This window comes from Scylla paramamosain, chromosome 5 (genome assembly GCF_035594125.1).
Source record: "Scylla paramamosain isolate STU-SP2022 chromosome 5, ASM3559412v1, whole genome shotgun sequence".
NCBI classification, from domain to species: Eukaryota; Metazoa; Arthropoda; class Malacostraca; order Decapoda; family Portunidae; genus Scylla; species Scylla paramamosain.
The window spans coordinates 33071257-33087555 of record NC_087155.1 but is presented as its reverse complement, the minus strand read 5'-3'; the positions used below and the strand labels follow the sequence as shown (position 1 = coordinate 33087555).

The window sequence follows — 16299 nt, the reverse complement described above, 5'->3', positions numbered from 1 at the left end:
ATACTAGAGGAAGACTTGATATAGGCAAGGCAAGGAATGTACATCACCTAAAGGAACAACTGAACAAATACTGTATAGGTAAAGAGAGAGAGGACTGCACCACTGTAGGTTGTGTCATGTTTTGCACACTACAACTTAGTGAATGCACACACACACACACACACACACACACACACACACACACACACACACACACACACACACACACACACACACACACACACACACACACACACACACACACACACACACACCAGACACCACAACAAAATAACGCCCCTGAAGGCGCCGCGCACGGACCAGTACAGACTCAGTGCGATTCCCACCATGGTGCGAGCCATCAATCAATAGTATTTCCCTCCTAGATTAGACTTACCGATAGGATTAATGTTAAGTTTTTCCCCATCCCCTATGTACATTTTCAGTTTGTCAACTGCCTAAATAATAAACCGTTTATTATTATTATTATTATTATTATTATTACACACACCGCATAGTGTAGTTGTTAGCACGCTCGGCTCACAACCAAGAAGGCCTGGGTTCGAATCCCAGGCACAGCGAGGCAAATGGGCAAGCCTCTTAATGTGTAGCCCCTGTTCACCTAGCAGCAAGTAGGTACGGGATGTAACTTGAGGTGTTGTGGCCTCACTGTCCCGGTGTGTGGTGTGTCATTGGTCTCAGTCCTACCCGAAGCTCTGAGCTCTTTCCGTAGGGGAACGGCTGGCTGGGTGACCAGCAGACGACCGTAGGTGAATCACACACACACACACACACACACACACACACACACACACACACACACACACACACACACACACACACACACACACCATCATCATCATAATCAACAACATTATGTAAGAATACTATTTTCATATGTTATTCATTCAGATATGAGAGCAGTTTATATTATTATATCACACATGAAAGTGCATTATTTTAACCATGATATAGGTCTGTACCATTTTTGTGTAATTTTAGTTTTGAGCACTCTTTGATTTGTAATGTAAGTATTTTATGGAATCTTATTTCAGCTTATTTGTCCTGTCACTATTTAATAGATATTTTTGTATCAACATATCTTTAATGACACACATCCCTTGGAATTCTCTTAAGAGGATTGTTATTCACAAGTCTTTTTGCTACTGTCCATGCACTCCCCCTTTACACATTCCAGTTCACCCACTTTCCCTTGCCCTCTGTTAGTATTCTAACACTGTCGTAACATGCATCTTCTATCTTACATCTTCAAGTAAAGTATGTAAATATACTATATAGGTCCCTCTCTGCCCTTCACTCTTGGTGTTATATCACCTCTCTCACAGCCATGCTTTCAATCTTCACCACTTCATGGCTCATTCCATCACCCTTGTTAGACATGCCAGACTTCATTATGCTTATATTTTAGTTAATCTGACCATCCATTCCACTCATCTAAGCACTCCTCTATGTTGCCATGATCCTTAACACCTTTCCTTGCTAACTTGCTAACTGCATGCTAGCCCCACCCTCCTAAAGCCTCACTGCATAATAATTTCTGCTTGCTTTGTTATTCCATCTACCAGGCTGATGTGAGAGTCAACTATGTATCATCACTCTTTCATCCCTTTGACTCACATACTCAGGAGCATTACTGTTTTTTTTTTTTTTTTTTTTTCTGTATTTCAGCAACTTGAATTCTTTCATCTAAAAAAAAAAAAAGAAGAAAGAAAGAATACACACGACACTTCTGACACTTCTGAAATGTAATTGGAACTTTTCCATTACATACATAGTTTCTAAGAAATTATAATTCAGTTACTTGTCAAGTTCTTGACAAGTAAATTAATTACTAATAATCTGTTTATCTATCTATCTATCTATCTATCTATCTATCTATCTATATATATATATATATATATATATATATATATATATATATATATATATATATATATATATATATATATATATATATATATATATATATATATATATATATATATGAGGAACTAGAAGGATCTCTCACTGGATTTGTTGTTTTCCAAGGCTTGTCAGTTTAATGTCAGTTTTAGAGAGTTTATGATGGAATTTTTTTTTATCAAAAATACTTATGATTTTCAAAATAAACTACAATTTTAAGTAAATAATTGTTGTGTTGCATGTATGCCAGTTGTCTGAGCAATGGTAGCATAGTAGGTAGCATGAGCCTTCATATGGCAATACTCTGCAGTATACCTTAATACATTAGAAATAGATTGATGAACCTGTGCATGATGGATGCATCCTGTTGTTCTGTGCTATTAACAAAATTTATATTGAGTGGCAATGTAATTTATTGTAGTTCTTTCTGTATTTCATTTCACCATTTTTTGATGTTAACATTATGTATATTACTTTAAAATAGTGATATGATTTACTGTTTATATTCCAGCTTCTTATGCATGCTGAGCTTGATTAAAAGCTGCAGGTAAAGGTGTAATTTTTATATATCAAAATTGCATGGATTAGATTCATAAATATGCTTATTAATATTTTCTTAAATGCTTTGTTATTTAATTCACATTTTGTTTATATGATATGCTCTACTCATTCTAATATTGTTTCTTGTTAGAGAGCGAAACAGCAAAAAACATTCGAACTTCATAAACATGTACTGAAGGCCTTAAAAAGTTGAGTTTGCAAAAGAAATCAATGTTCTGTATAAAGACAGCATTTCATGAATGGGTATGTACATACATATGTATGCACCAACAAGTCAAGTTAAGGATGCTCATATCCTTGCACTGATTTTTATACAATAGATCACACACTGTCAACTGAATCAAGAAAAGTTCATAGCCATTTGCTGCATAATTTCCTCTTGCATAACAAGTCTCTAATTGCCTACACTTCACTGCACTGCTGTTTTGTCTTAATGTCTTGTGCATGCTTACTCTTCTTATGAGCGTGTGAATGTTTGCTCTCCCAAATTTCACACCTGTAGGTATTCATATCTCCTTTGGTTATCTTTCTAATACAGGAGTTGATTCTACTGTCTTATATTTCTGATTTTGCTTTATTATTGAACTGTATAAGTGTCCTCTACATATTTACCTTTCTCTGGTAAACTTTTAAACTTCAAGGATTATTTGCCACTCCTTTTGGCTTTTGGGTTTCTGCATCAGAGCTTATATGATAGGCTTTTATCCTCTATTTTACAGCATTTATTGCAGCTCACATTAAATAGAAAACATGTATCCTTGCCTAATACCCAAAATGCAATAAAACTCCATCAATGAAAGTTACATGACTATATCATTGCTCTATGTAAAAGATGAGATTGGGCTAATAATTATGATAGGTTTACATAATTTTGTTTTATAGCTACCCTGTTCTGATAAACAGCACCCTTTATTTATTTTTTTATGTTTATTTATTTATTTTATTTATTTATTTATTTATTTATTTATTTATTTATTTATTTATTATTATTATTTTTTTTTTATGATAAGTGACATTATTTGCAATACATTACTTAAAAACTGTAAGTGACATATCTCAAATAAAACCAGAGCTTCTGTTTCATTATGGAACTGGAGTAATTTTGTATTGTTTCTACAGGTGTGGAGCCAACATTCCAGTGCTTCCCCAGAGATGAAGGTGGAAAGTCTGGTGCCAGTCTCAAAAATCATTCTCTCCTCAGCAAGTGCATTGACAATAATGTACATAATTGTAGAATTGTTTATACATCAGAGTACAAATCTTTTGCTACTGAGGTGAGTTGCATTTTGTATTGATAAGGAAGTGATAAGTTGTCAACAGGTGACTAAGGCTGATCTGTACAGAAATGGAACCTTTCTTTCAAATTAATGAGTACCATGGTGGTGAAATTTTATCCAATCCCCATGGTGGTGTTCATGGATCAGGTGATGTGTTCTGCCTAATGCCAATTAAGAACCCAAAATCTCTCTCTTGTTGTGTTGTTTTAATTTAGCTCATCATTATACAGTATTAATGTTTTTCTATAGACTATGGAACACTGTTAACTCTTAGCTAAAATGTAGCAATAATTTGTAAAAAGGAAAGATAAGTTTTAGGTTGAAAAATATTGTGAACTGATGACAGTGATGCTGATAGATATGTACATATTTGCAAGGTAACTTAACTGAGTACATTTTACAACAGATGAGTAGATAATACCTTTTTCTTGAATATAGCACATAATAGTAAATCTCTCACTTATAGTGGAACCTGATATGCAACGAGAAGTACAAAGTGGCTCTGGTGCAGTCAGTATGGATGTTTGGAGTGATGAGTGGAGCCCTGGTGCTTGGTGGACTGGCAGACATCATAGGCCGCCTGAAGACGTTAATGTTGGCACTCCTTGGCACGATAGCTTTTGAGGGATTCAGTGCCTTTGCTCCTACATACATAATTATGGTAGCCTTTAGGTGAGTGAAACATGTATTCAGCTGCTTTGCATTTATTAGTTTGATTTGGAGATAGTACTGTTTTGATTGGAGAGAATGAAGAGGATTCAAAAACTTTATCAGTTTGTTATTGTTTTGAAAAAAAAAGCTAAAGTTGATTTGAACTGAAGTGATCTTGTAAGAATCTACTAGAGACTGTGTATCCAGCAAGTTGTCATTAACTCTTGAAGCATTATTATAAACTGTATGAGATTTATGATTCTTGTTGCAGGTTCCTTGGAGGTGTTTGCTGCTCACTGATCATTGTGGCAAGTTTTGTCCTCTCTCAGGAGCTTGTTGGAATGGACTGGAGAAGTTTTTGTGGCATTATCTTGGGAATGTCCTTTGCTGTGGGCATTGCTATTTTTTCTCTTGTGGCATCTGCAGTTTCTGATTGGAGAACCCTCACCCTCATATGCTCAGTTTGTGGTATTGCATTCCTCAGCTTACCATGGTAAGTTAAGATTACTGTAACAGTTGCTATCATCTTTGCTTATTTCATCCTGTAGAAAGCTAGGATGTTAGTGATAGCACTTTTTTGTATTAACATGAAACACAACTGTCAGACACATACATGTGCTGCAAGTTTCACTTCATTTATTTCATTCCAGAATTTTGCTGTCACTCTTTAATGCAACTATACTTTTTATTACACATTCAGTACTGCAATGCTCATCAAGTGATTTAAAGGCTTTCTAGATTACTGTATCAATTAAATGTTTGTGAACAGATGAGTAAGAAAACAAAGATAATTTCTGAGAAAAGTCATTAGTTATCAGCAGTTGGAGCTATCTTTCCTAAGTCAGAGCTATGCTCCATCTTACAGTTGTATCCCTGAGAGTCCACGATGGCTGGCCTCTGAAGGAAGGAGTGATGAAGCTAAGGCAGTGCTTGATGACATTGCAAAGAAGAATCTCACATCAGGTAAATTGCCAAAACAATGGCATCTTCCATCCATAAACAAAGGCAAGAACAAAAAGCAGCGCAAAGGATTAGGTCTTCTGGTCAGCCACCCCTACATTGCCATCATCACTATAATTTTGTTATATACATGGTAAGATGAATCTCTACATTTATGTAGCTCTGTGCAGTAACATTGAACCCAACATTGAACTCATTTCTCATTTATAAGATTGCAAGACCATATAGAGAAATTTAATGATTTATACTGAAAAAAAAAAATACTGTGTTTTCAAACAAACAGTAATAAATGCATTATTAAAGTAATCAGTTTGGGATTTGCTTCCTTTGGAGGGAGAGGCTGAGTGTTTATTGTAGATAAGAGAACTGATGTTCCTTGCTTTGAATATGTTGAAAAATTTTTGCAGGTTTGTCAATGGTGCAACTTACTATGCCCTCACCATAGCAGCGAGTGACTTGGGGGGAAATATTTATGTATCAACAGCTCTAAATGGTTTAGTAGAAATCCCTGCTGGATTTATTGCCATGTGCATCATTGACAGGTGAGAGAATGTTTCAAGAGCATACATTAAGTAACTTGGCCACTTGCTTCTATTGTTCAGATTTAGTCTTTAATATACTTTTATAATTAGGAAACCCAGAGGCATATATGTATGCCAGTTTTGGTATTCAGTATGATAGTATTACGGTCTGACCTCTTAATACCAGTTATTGATACAGCAATGATTGCAAATTTGGTAATTTTTCCAGCTCTTTTATTAGGAAATATAATATGGTACAGTGTTTAGTAATGTGAAAATCTACATACTAGAATGACATTAGTTACAAACATCATTTACCAGATGGGATATACACCTATTGGTTCTTTGGGGTTGAATTCATCTCTTGTTTTCATTAATATTGTAAAACATATAGGGATGTATGTTTTAACATTATGTAGCAATAGGACAATCAAAGCTGACCAAAGTCCATCCAGGCCTTGGTGATTATCTTGGCTTGATCAGTTAAGTCAGTTACATATTGTTATTATCTTACAGACTTGGTCGGCGTGTGACATTGTGTGGCTTTATGTTTATTGGAGGTGTAGCTTGCCTCAGTATCCAGCTGTTACCCTCAAGCCTGCAGTATCTCACCACCTCATTTGCTCTTTGTGGCAAATTGAGTATATCTGCCAGCTTTGTTGCCATCTATATTCACAGGCAAGCAATAAATGGCATTGTTTTATATATGTACATGTTGTGTCTACAATCTTATATATATTTTACATTAATTAAGCTATTTTTATCATTAATTTGTTTTCCAACACTGATTAATACTCAGAAGTACTGTGGCTGTTCAAAAATGTTACTGTACTCCATCTTAACTACTTTTTTCTGGTTGTGTGTTTTAGTGGTGAAATATTCCCAACAATGATTCGGAATTCTGGAATGGGAATTGTGTCCGTGTCATCCAGGATTGGAGGAATGTTGTCACCATTCATTCTAATGCTGGGAGATGTCATGCCCAATCTCCAGTTTACTGTACTTGGCCTCTTGACATTATTGTCAGGACTATTAAATCTCAAGCTCCCTGAAACCTTGGGCCAACCAATGCCAGAGACAATCTCAGATGTGCTGGCTCTCAGAAACTCAATTGTAAGTAGCTGAGTGCACACTACATCTGATTATATATTACATACATCCTTATTTTCCTGCATCATCTGTATCTAAAGTTACTATTTGTTTGTATCTATAAGCGGGGTCTCTGTTTTCTTTGTTACATTATAATCAAATGATATAGGCAGTCATTTTACACTGATGTTTGAGTTACATGAAGAAGAAACCAATGACACCCTATTGTCTACTAGACTTCCTATTCACCATGTCTTATCAGCACTCAATAAGTTCCAAGTTTTAGAATCTCACACAAGGATCCTCATCTTGTACTATGAATAGGATACATACACATCATGAAGTCACCAAGTCAGTCCTATTCATCCTACCTTCCTCTCCAGAAAACAGTGCATCACTCCAAATATAAGAAGCTGGAAACTGAAGAGACAGAAGCATATCAAGAAACCCAGTCCAGGAGTCCCAGCCCAAGAGGTAGAGAGAAGCCCGTCCATGATGATGAGCTTCCCCTCGTGGAAGACGGTGATTGATGACCAAAATCAAGTACCTAGTTGTGTTTTGTATATTAATTCAATCTCTTTTCATTCCAGTTTGTTTGTTTTCTTTTATAATTACTTTTTACAATTTTGATTGAGTAGCTGATTCTGAAGCATTGCATATAATTTTTTGAGAATTTTATGTATTGTTTTAATTACACATTGTTTCATTGTTTTAAAAATATTAATTTATAAAAATTCTTGTAAAGCTGTTTTTACAGATTGTAGATGTTAGAAAGAAATGATATATTAATTACATTAGGAAAAAACAAAATTTTAACTATAAATCTGAAAAATATTATATATATATATATATATATATATATATATATATATATATATATATATATATATATATACAGTAAAACCTCCATAAACCAAACTGTATGGGGTGAGGTGGCCAACAGTTTATCCAAAAGTTTGGTTTATTCGATAATACACGTTTTTGGCCAATTTCTATGTACTGTATATTTTGGCATATAAGATGACACTTGAATCATCCTAAAAAAGACACAATAAAGTGGGTCGCCTAATACATCAGATACAACGGTTTGGTAGTACACTGTACACTATACATTAACTGGGGTGCGTTCAATTCGATGACTCAGGTTACCTGGTTTGCCCAATTCTCTTCTGAATGTTCTCTTTGTGCGGTACTGGTCACCCAATCAAGTAACTTGGGTTACCCAAATTGAGGAGGTAGTGCACTCTTTGCTCTGATGACATCACAACAAAAATGGCCGCCCAACCATACGTGTATTGGTGTTATACTTGCTCATTTATTGCATATGACTACAATACTGTCCGCATACATGCAATGATATGCACTATTAATTAAAGTGCTGAGTCTTAAATATATAAAAGAATGAAAATAAAGTAAATGGGATGGATAATGAATGATATTAGTAATGGGTCTTCACCAAGAATCTCATCACTGAGGACAGCAAGTGCTCCATAATACAAATCACCAAGTGGATAAGCATCAGCCACATGTGTTAGATAGAATGTGGCTGTTTCCATGGCAACATCAATGATTTGTTTACAGCATCCCAGGAAGTGCCCAAAACTGTTCTGTTGGTCCACTCATGCAACTCAGGTTATCCGGGCCACCTGAGTCGCAGTACTGAACACAGCCCTGGTCACTTAGTTTACTTAACATTATGCAACTACACACTTACTGTTCACTTAAGAATTTATTTAACTGTACACAACACATTGGCCACATAAGAGTTAACATAACATTATACAATGTACTACTAGTGTAGTACACTTTTGCTCGTCACTCAGAGTTGTTATAAGGGCGTTTGGGTTATCCGTTATTTGGCTTATTCAGGTTCAGTTTAGAGAGGTTTTACTGTATATATATATATATATATATATATATATATATATATATATATATATATATATATATATATATATATATATATATATATATTATCATATCTGATCAAGTCAAATGTGGGGAAGGGTTAGGTATGTTATGGTGTAGCAGTAGTGAACCATGCTAGCTATCAGGCTGTGATGGACAGAGAAGTGAGTATGCTGTGCAATTTACCCTTGTTTTATGTGATAGAGGACTATTCCTCTGCCACCTAGAACCCAAAATGTGAGAGAATACTTGTGAGTGTGATTATCACTGTGTGTACGTGGATGCAGTATCTTTGTGGACATCAGCCTGGTATGTAGAAGATGAAAAATTACAATAACAGTGGAGGTCTTTGTTCTGCATTAGAATCATAAAGGAGGGTGACAATCACCACAGTTGTTATAGCACCATAAGTAAATTTAAGTCAGTCATTGTCATCTTAGAGGAGGAAAGGATAGCATCTTTGAAGAAATGATATCTTGAATTTCATCATTATCACAATCTTTGAAGTGAATTGAGGTCCAGATTTGAAACCTCAGAAACACTACCCATACAAAACAGATTGCCATTAAAGTGCTGGTCACTCTTAATAATATTTTGCAAAACAATTCAGGATGTATCAGAAGGCTCAGAGCTCATCCAATGGCTTTAAAAATGCAACTGTTAATCATAATCATTGCCATATCTTGCCAGTGTCTTCCACTTGACTTGTATGCCCCCAGAGACTTTTTTTTCCCTCCTGTGTTTGTTATAAGGATTTTTTTTCTTTTTCATGAATCTATCTGCTTGAAAAAAAAAAAAAAAAAAAAAAATATATATATATATATATATATATATATATATATATATATATATATATATATATATATATATATATATATATATATATATATATATATTATAAACCCTCCCACTGAGCACATTTTTAGATGAAAACAGGTTCCTGTAAATCTATGATTGACCCATAAATTTCTGATATCAGTCTAACATAATTGTTTTTTGGAACACTTTTTGTAGGATACTTCCTTTCTTCAGTGTAGAAGTGTTTTATGATGTATGTAATATGCACACAAGAAGATGTATGTGCATGAAAAACATGAGTATTATATGGTTCTGTATTTCACATATTTTTGTTTGCACTTAATGATTATAACATATTAGAACTATGACTATGAATAAATGCATTTGTTATATAAACATGCACATAATATAGCAATAATCAAATGCAGCAACTAAAACAGCACACATTTAGCCACCCTTGCACTATTTGTTATCTTTGAAGTCAGCAATGAGAGTTGATGGTAGTCTTGTAAAGCAGGGATTCACATAGCGCTCCACTCATACAAAGTTTCCTGTTTTGTTCTGGGGCCACTTTAGGCAGGCAGGGTTTGAATGTTCTAGGAAGGATGGTGACTGAGTGTGATGTAGGGTTATTTTTACACAGTGATGTTGCTGGGTTGTTCTTACTTATATAATTCTTGTTTTTACCTGGGTAAACTTGTTGACTTAATTGTAAAGAAATACAAAAGTTAAAAGTTACATGTCACACAGGAATTGTTATGTGGTTGGGGTGAAGGAATGAGTAGTTTACCAGTGAAGCTTAGATTTGTTTGTTTTATTATTTTTACATTCTACCTAAATTCATGACAAAGTACTTCTTTGAGACATAATATGTGGAAAAATAAACATATTCTATAAATACTAACCTTTAAGAGTTATCCTATAGTCATATGTGGAAACTTTTAAATCTACAAACTCATTGCATTCAGTGGAAAATCTGCTTTCATTTGCTCTTACTGAGTCAAGCTGTTCCTGACGTGTCGCTGCAGCTCTAGTGTAATATAGAAGGAACGAGTTTCAGCTCCAAGCAGAGACTAAGGTAATGGAACATTATAGTTATGAATCAATGCATGCAATGCCAAATAAGCTCATATTATGATATTAACCCTAAAAGGTATTGCATTACCTTAGATAACCTTTGCAATACTGATGTTTTGCATTGGATGAATTTGTTATTCATAAAGGAAATAAACGAGTGTAGTGGTTGAGCATGTGAGACCCCTCTTACACATTGCTGATTGGACTATGTATAGCTAATAGAATCTTCTTTGGTGCTTAATGGAAAGGTTTATCTGTACTTGTTAGGCTATTTCACATCTTAGTCAATAAATCATTGGTTTATCAGCCTAAGCTATTTTAAACTATTTTCTATTTGCCTAGTTAATTTTCTCTTATTTGACATACTGAATTCTAGAAATGAGCTCTTCCCTTAATTTTAGAGGATTTGTTTCCATTCCACCAGCCTTCTCCCAGACAAGTGGGTGGCACATTACATAAAGCAGAACATTCAAAACATTTTAAATTATTTGCAAACTTAAGCTGGAAAAGTATAGACCTAAACCTTACACATGTCAACAGTATGTCATCCCTGTATGTGTTACATTGCACCAACTCACTCTGCCCCATACATTCTTTTTACCCTCTTGGATGATCATGCCCTTGTGACTCAACACTTCCTTCATCTCATCTCCCAATCCTTTTCATTCTCCCTTTTACTCTTGTCATCTTACTAAGTATCTACACATTCTTGTAGCTTTTTTCATCTGCTGTTCTTTCTATATCATAAAACTTCAGCACTCCTAAAAACCATCCTATTCATCACCATTTGGCACTCAGTCTTCTGACTTACTGTTCACTTACTACTGTACCAAGAAACAGTTCTGATATGCTGAGTATACTTATTTCCATGTAATTTGTACAATCCCTATTTTCCCCTTGCCCTTATACTACATCTCCCCAGGATGAAAATCAGTCTTCAAACTTTAAAATTCCATAAAAAGTAATATCTTTTCTTTGCTAATTCTGATTTAATCCCAACCAAACTTGGGTACCTTGAAAAATCAATAAAAAAAAATGAGAAAAATTGTAGTAAAGAATACTTGTTAATGAATGTACTTTCAAAAGTGTTATATTATGCATATTCCTCCTTTCCCTTCATTCCTGCACAGAAACATTCCAACACAGGGATGCCCAACCTTTCCTGCCAGGAGGACACACTTGATTGTTGGCAATTTTCAGGTTTTTAGGATGCTACAAGAAAAAAAAAAAGACAAGCACAAGAACACTGAACTCATTAGCATGTAAGTTTATTTTTTAAATTTTACAGATAACATAATACTTAATAGAATTTGAAATATACTTAATTGAAAAAAAGAAAAATCCCCCCTTGATCGGTAAAGGCCTCTTAGAAAGGCCTGGCCACTGGTTCTGGTTGGACATCACTGTTCTGACACATCCGTCATTACCAAGATAGCTGCTGGATTCATGTCGTATTAGCTTCTGACTTATTTTGGCTGGAATTTTTAAAATGCAGCATCAAGCAAGATCAATACAGTGGTTCCCTATATGGTATATAGGATGCCATGAAAGAAGATGATATGACAAAAAATGGTTTTGTGATTTATCAGTGCCGCTGTAATGGTATGCTTGTCCCCTACCCTAGTGTTTGGTGAAACACATCCATTCCCTTTATCTAGGAAAAGAGTTGCTCAATGGCTCGGTCCATGTCCCAGTTACATGAAGACAAAGCTACCAAAGCTTGGTGCTCACCGACACCCATGTCCATCAGGCGACGAACTTTCTTAGAAAATTCACTATTGCCCTTGGGAACTGAAAAGAAAAACAATGGGATAAGACATCCTAATTTAATGAGACCTGCTTTAATTTTTTTACGTGTGGTAGCTTAGTCAAGAATATAAGTGGATGCTTACAGTTGAGAGCTTATTTTTTTTAAGTTTTAAAAGGTAATAGCAGTACCTCCAGCATGTACATGTGACCAATATTGAGCAGTTTCTAAAAAGAGTGGATGGTTTTCTTTGAACTGTTTCGCAACAACCGCATCCTGCGGATCATCTGGCTCAGCAGCAGCCAGCAAAGCTTGCAGGGATAGCAACACTGTCCGCAGGGTCATGGCCGCCGCCCTGAAAGGTTAATACACAGTAATATGGTAACCTATATCTCAAACATCATGTTCCCTTCAGAAACATTCTAAATGGCTTCAAACTCTTCCTTTCCAAGAACACACTTGTTTTGTCAAGCTTTCCTCTCTGCTAACTAGATGGAGGCCATTTGGGTGAATTTCCTTTCATGCTGTAGTGATTGCTCAACTATTAGAAGATAAGTAGAGACCTAAATGAAGTTATTACCCTAATATTTTGTGCAGTGGAAGATCAACAATTCTGTCTTTTATTTGTAAGATAAAAAGCTCACTTTTCCCATAATGTGACACTTGCAATAAAAATTACTAATCTGGGATAATACAAGTTAAAAAGGCATTAAGGCACACTCACCACTGATCTTTAAGGATGTCGAGACAAATGGCGCCTGTGACTGAAGAGATGTTTGGATGCCAGATTTTTGTGACAAATTTTACCTGACAATGAAAGCATAAAAAATTATTCTTTTCATCATTAAGATACCTAGGTCACTTTTTACACAACGTAAATCATGCTAAGATTTAGGAATTTAGAAGGATATACACGATCTTAAAATTCAAATTCTGAAAGTGTTTAAAATAAACCAAAAGGTAGTTTGTGTAGGAAGAGAAAAGTTGGCTTGTTACACCTGTACCCTGGAACATTAGTGTGGCTCTGTCAAACCTGACCTCTCTGAAAGCCTCAGGTTAGTCATCTAGAGTCTATGAAAGTAATTAATCATATAATTTTTGCTCCTTTAGTAGATATCAGCTTGATGATGAAACCAAAGTTCTTAATATTTCCAGTAAACATGGTGAAACACATCCTCCCTCCATGCAAAAATTCACCTTTGGGGGGTTGAATGGGTACGTTTCAGGAACTTTAATTTCAAGTTGGAACGTGGCACCCTCGTACGGTGTGTCTGGCGGCCCTGCTATCTCTCCTCTCAACTCTCGGTAGTCATCGCCCACAAGCTCCACATTTATGGCACATTTCTGAGCCTGCAAATTGAAATCAAAGTAATAACAAAGATGTTACTTAAGTAAAATTGACTTAGTTTAATCATGGCAGGTGTGAAGAGGCCAGAGACCATGTCATGTGATTGGTTGGTTAGTTGATGTTAACAATCCTAGTGGGGCCTTTTAGCTGCATAGTAGTGCCATTATTTTTTTGAACTCCTTTAACAGAAGCATAAAGGCAACACAACCGTATCAGTGTTACATGAGCAAACATGGTTAAGATATGACTATTTGTGAATGTTTCACATATTCTCTTGAAGCCACTCCAGGAAGCAAAGAAAAAAATACTTCCTCTTGCACTGAATATCAAAAAGTTATGTACAGCAAAACAGTTGAGCACATTTTAGCATGAAAGTGAGCCTGAAGAAAGCAGGGTCCATAAAGCACAGTTCAAGTGGTGTATTCCAATATTTACTTCACTGCCACAGCAAGTTTCACCACAGTCCAGTCTGGGCAGGCGTGCGGGGACACTAGGATCATTCTTCCTTGAAAACTGGTGCCCATTTTTTTTATTAAAAATGCATAACATCAGACATTTTGTAAATATCAAGAAAATAGTTAAATATTATGTATAGGCAGATATGAAGGAAGCAGAGCCAGTGGTGAAAATTTGTGACAGGCATAAGCCCCATTGCATCTGGCACACCACACACACTGCTTAAAGTTATATAGGTGGACAAGAAAACTTACTTCATCACTCTTTATGACCTCTTTGAACTCCCTCTTGATCCTCTGTATCGCAATGTTGGCCATGTCTGAGGTGCTGCCGTGCCCCGTCCACAGTGTTGTGGTCCACCCAGCTGACTGGCCTCCTCCCCCCCTACATTTTTACACAGTCATACATATCAACTTTCCTGCCATTTACTTCTTTATATTTGTATTATATTCATATGTAAATATTGAAATACATTATTCTGATATATGAAAAACTGCCGAACAAGTCAAACAATACATGATAGATAATACACACGTAGCCTCCTGCTCTTAATTGTTATAAATATCCACTCATTCACTTTAATTGTATTTTACTAATGAAAATTTCACCTTTCCTTAATTATTGTATTTTATTACAAGTGACATATCTCAGAAAAGGTAATGCAGTAAGTGAAAGAGGAACTTTTTTTTTTCAAGCATCCTGAATATAAGCTGAACTTTGTCTTTCATCCACTGCATTTTAACTCATTTAATGTCATTCAGACACGACTCCTTTTATCTATATTCAACATTTTACTTTAACAATGGAAGGGGATGCATGTCTGGCCGCGTCAGAACCCTCATGCATTGACTTGATGAAAGTTTTCCTGCTTTAAAACGTATGTTAGACAGATATATGAATTTGTGTGTGTGTGGGAGAGAGATTGAGAGAGAGATCCGTGTGATAGTGTGGAATGACGAGGGACGTAAAGGTATAGACAGTGACAGTGTCTTGGTGTGACGAAGGTGTGAGAGATCGAGTGCCTGGCAGTGACAGTGCTGAATAGTGACAAGGGAGGTGTAACGCATTGACAGTGACGAGGGAGGTATGAGCGCCTGATAATGACAGTGCGGTGACTCAATCCTTCGTTCACGAGGCCTTTTTGTGGACACGAGCTGGGCAGTTTTCAGATAAAAATGACACATGACTAACAATTTTTTAGCTTAAGATCACAGCTCCTTTTCACAATTCAATGTTTAAATTATGAGAGAGAGAGAGAGAGAGAGAGAGAGAGAGAGAGAGAGAGAGAGAGAGAGAGAGAGAGAGAGAGAGAGAGAGAGACCGGGGGAGTGGGGGGACGGAAGGAAGACGGCACGGGATTCTTCACCATATTAAAAGATGTCTTATCAAGTGCTTGTGCAGCACACGACCTAGAATCCATAAATAATGGTGCGGTAGATGGTTTTGTCCCGTTCGTTCCTTCATAAGGATGATTTCCAAAGGCTAAAGAGATTATCACTGGAATTATGAAAGTTGCAAGTACTTTACATCTGTTGAGATTTCTTACTGATAAGAGCCTTTTTTTTTTTTTATCCATCGTTATGCCGTATGTTCGTTAATACAGTGAGGCAGGAGTGGGAGTGGGGCCATAGAAGCTAACCAGGAAAAGATTGGTCACGAACTTAGCCAGTGCTGTTCTCATCCTTTCTTAAGATATATCAAGGAAGGAGCTATTTCAACAAAAGGATAATCTATTTACGATGATATGTTTAAGTTTTCTTCTCAGCAGAGTAATTCTAAGATATTTAGAAAAAAAAATCATGTTAACCATGCCTGTCTCATATTATGGTTTACTTTTAAACAAAATTAACAATTAATTAACTACCTAACTATCTAAGTAACTGAAAATAATGAGCAGTGGCTGTGTTAGTACAATCTATAAGGTGGTGATGCAATAAACAAATAGATCATTATGTGGTACTGTTACAAATAGCGTGCGACTGTGTGGGGGAGCGAACTTAGTGA

The 16299-nt window shown here is 35.8% G+C and overlaps 2 protein-coding genes across 6 annotated transcripts in view; one reads left to right on the top strand and one right to left on the bottom strand.

Moving 5' to 3' along the window:
• The window catches only part of LOC135100859 (solute carrier family 22 member 15-like), a 15146-nt gene extending 7353 nt beyond the window's left edge, over positions 1–7793 (top strand). For all 4 annotated transcript variants that reach the window (XM_064004367.1, XM_064004368.1, XM_064004370.1 and 1 more), the window contains exons 4-11: positions 3583–3737; positions 4207–4412; positions 4663–4884; positions 5257–5484; positions 5759–5893; positions 6389–6550; positions 6742–6985; positions 7345–7793. In XM_064004367.1, the coding sequence (XP_063860437.1) occupies positions 3583–3737; positions 4207–4412; positions 4663–4884; positions 5257–5484; positions 5759–5893; positions 6389–6550; positions 6742–6985; positions 7345–7491 (1499 nt within the window). In that variant the 3' untranslated portion in view covers positions 7492–7793. The remainder of the gene's footprint in view (positions 1–3582; positions 3738–4206; positions 4413–4662; positions 4885–5256; positions 5485–5758; positions 5894–6388; positions 6551–6741; positions 6986–7344) is intronic.
• A 4205-nt stretch (positions 7794–11998) lies between these two features.
• Positions 11999–14720, bottom strand: LOC135100862 (ubiquitin-conjugating enzyme E2 K-like). 2 transcript variants are annotated; one of them, XM_064004373.1, is made up of 6 exons: positions 14550–14720; positions 13689–13841; positions 13216–13298; positions 12683–12846; positions 12364–12535; positions 11999–12219 (listed from the first exon to the last, which is right to left on the bottom strand). In XM_064004373.1, exons 1-5 carry the CDS (start codon positions 14610–14612, stop codon positions 12399–12401), a joined length of 600 nt encoding a protein of 199 aa, XP_063860443.1. In that variant the 5' UTR covers positions 14613–14720; the 3' UTR covers positions 11999–12219; positions 12364–12398. The 2 variants fall into 2 exon arrangements, with proteins under 2 accessions (XP_063860443.1, XP_063860442.1); XM_064004372.1 differs by having other exon boundaries at positions 11999–12535.
• Between the last annotated feature and the right edge of the window lie 1579 nt (positions 14721–16299).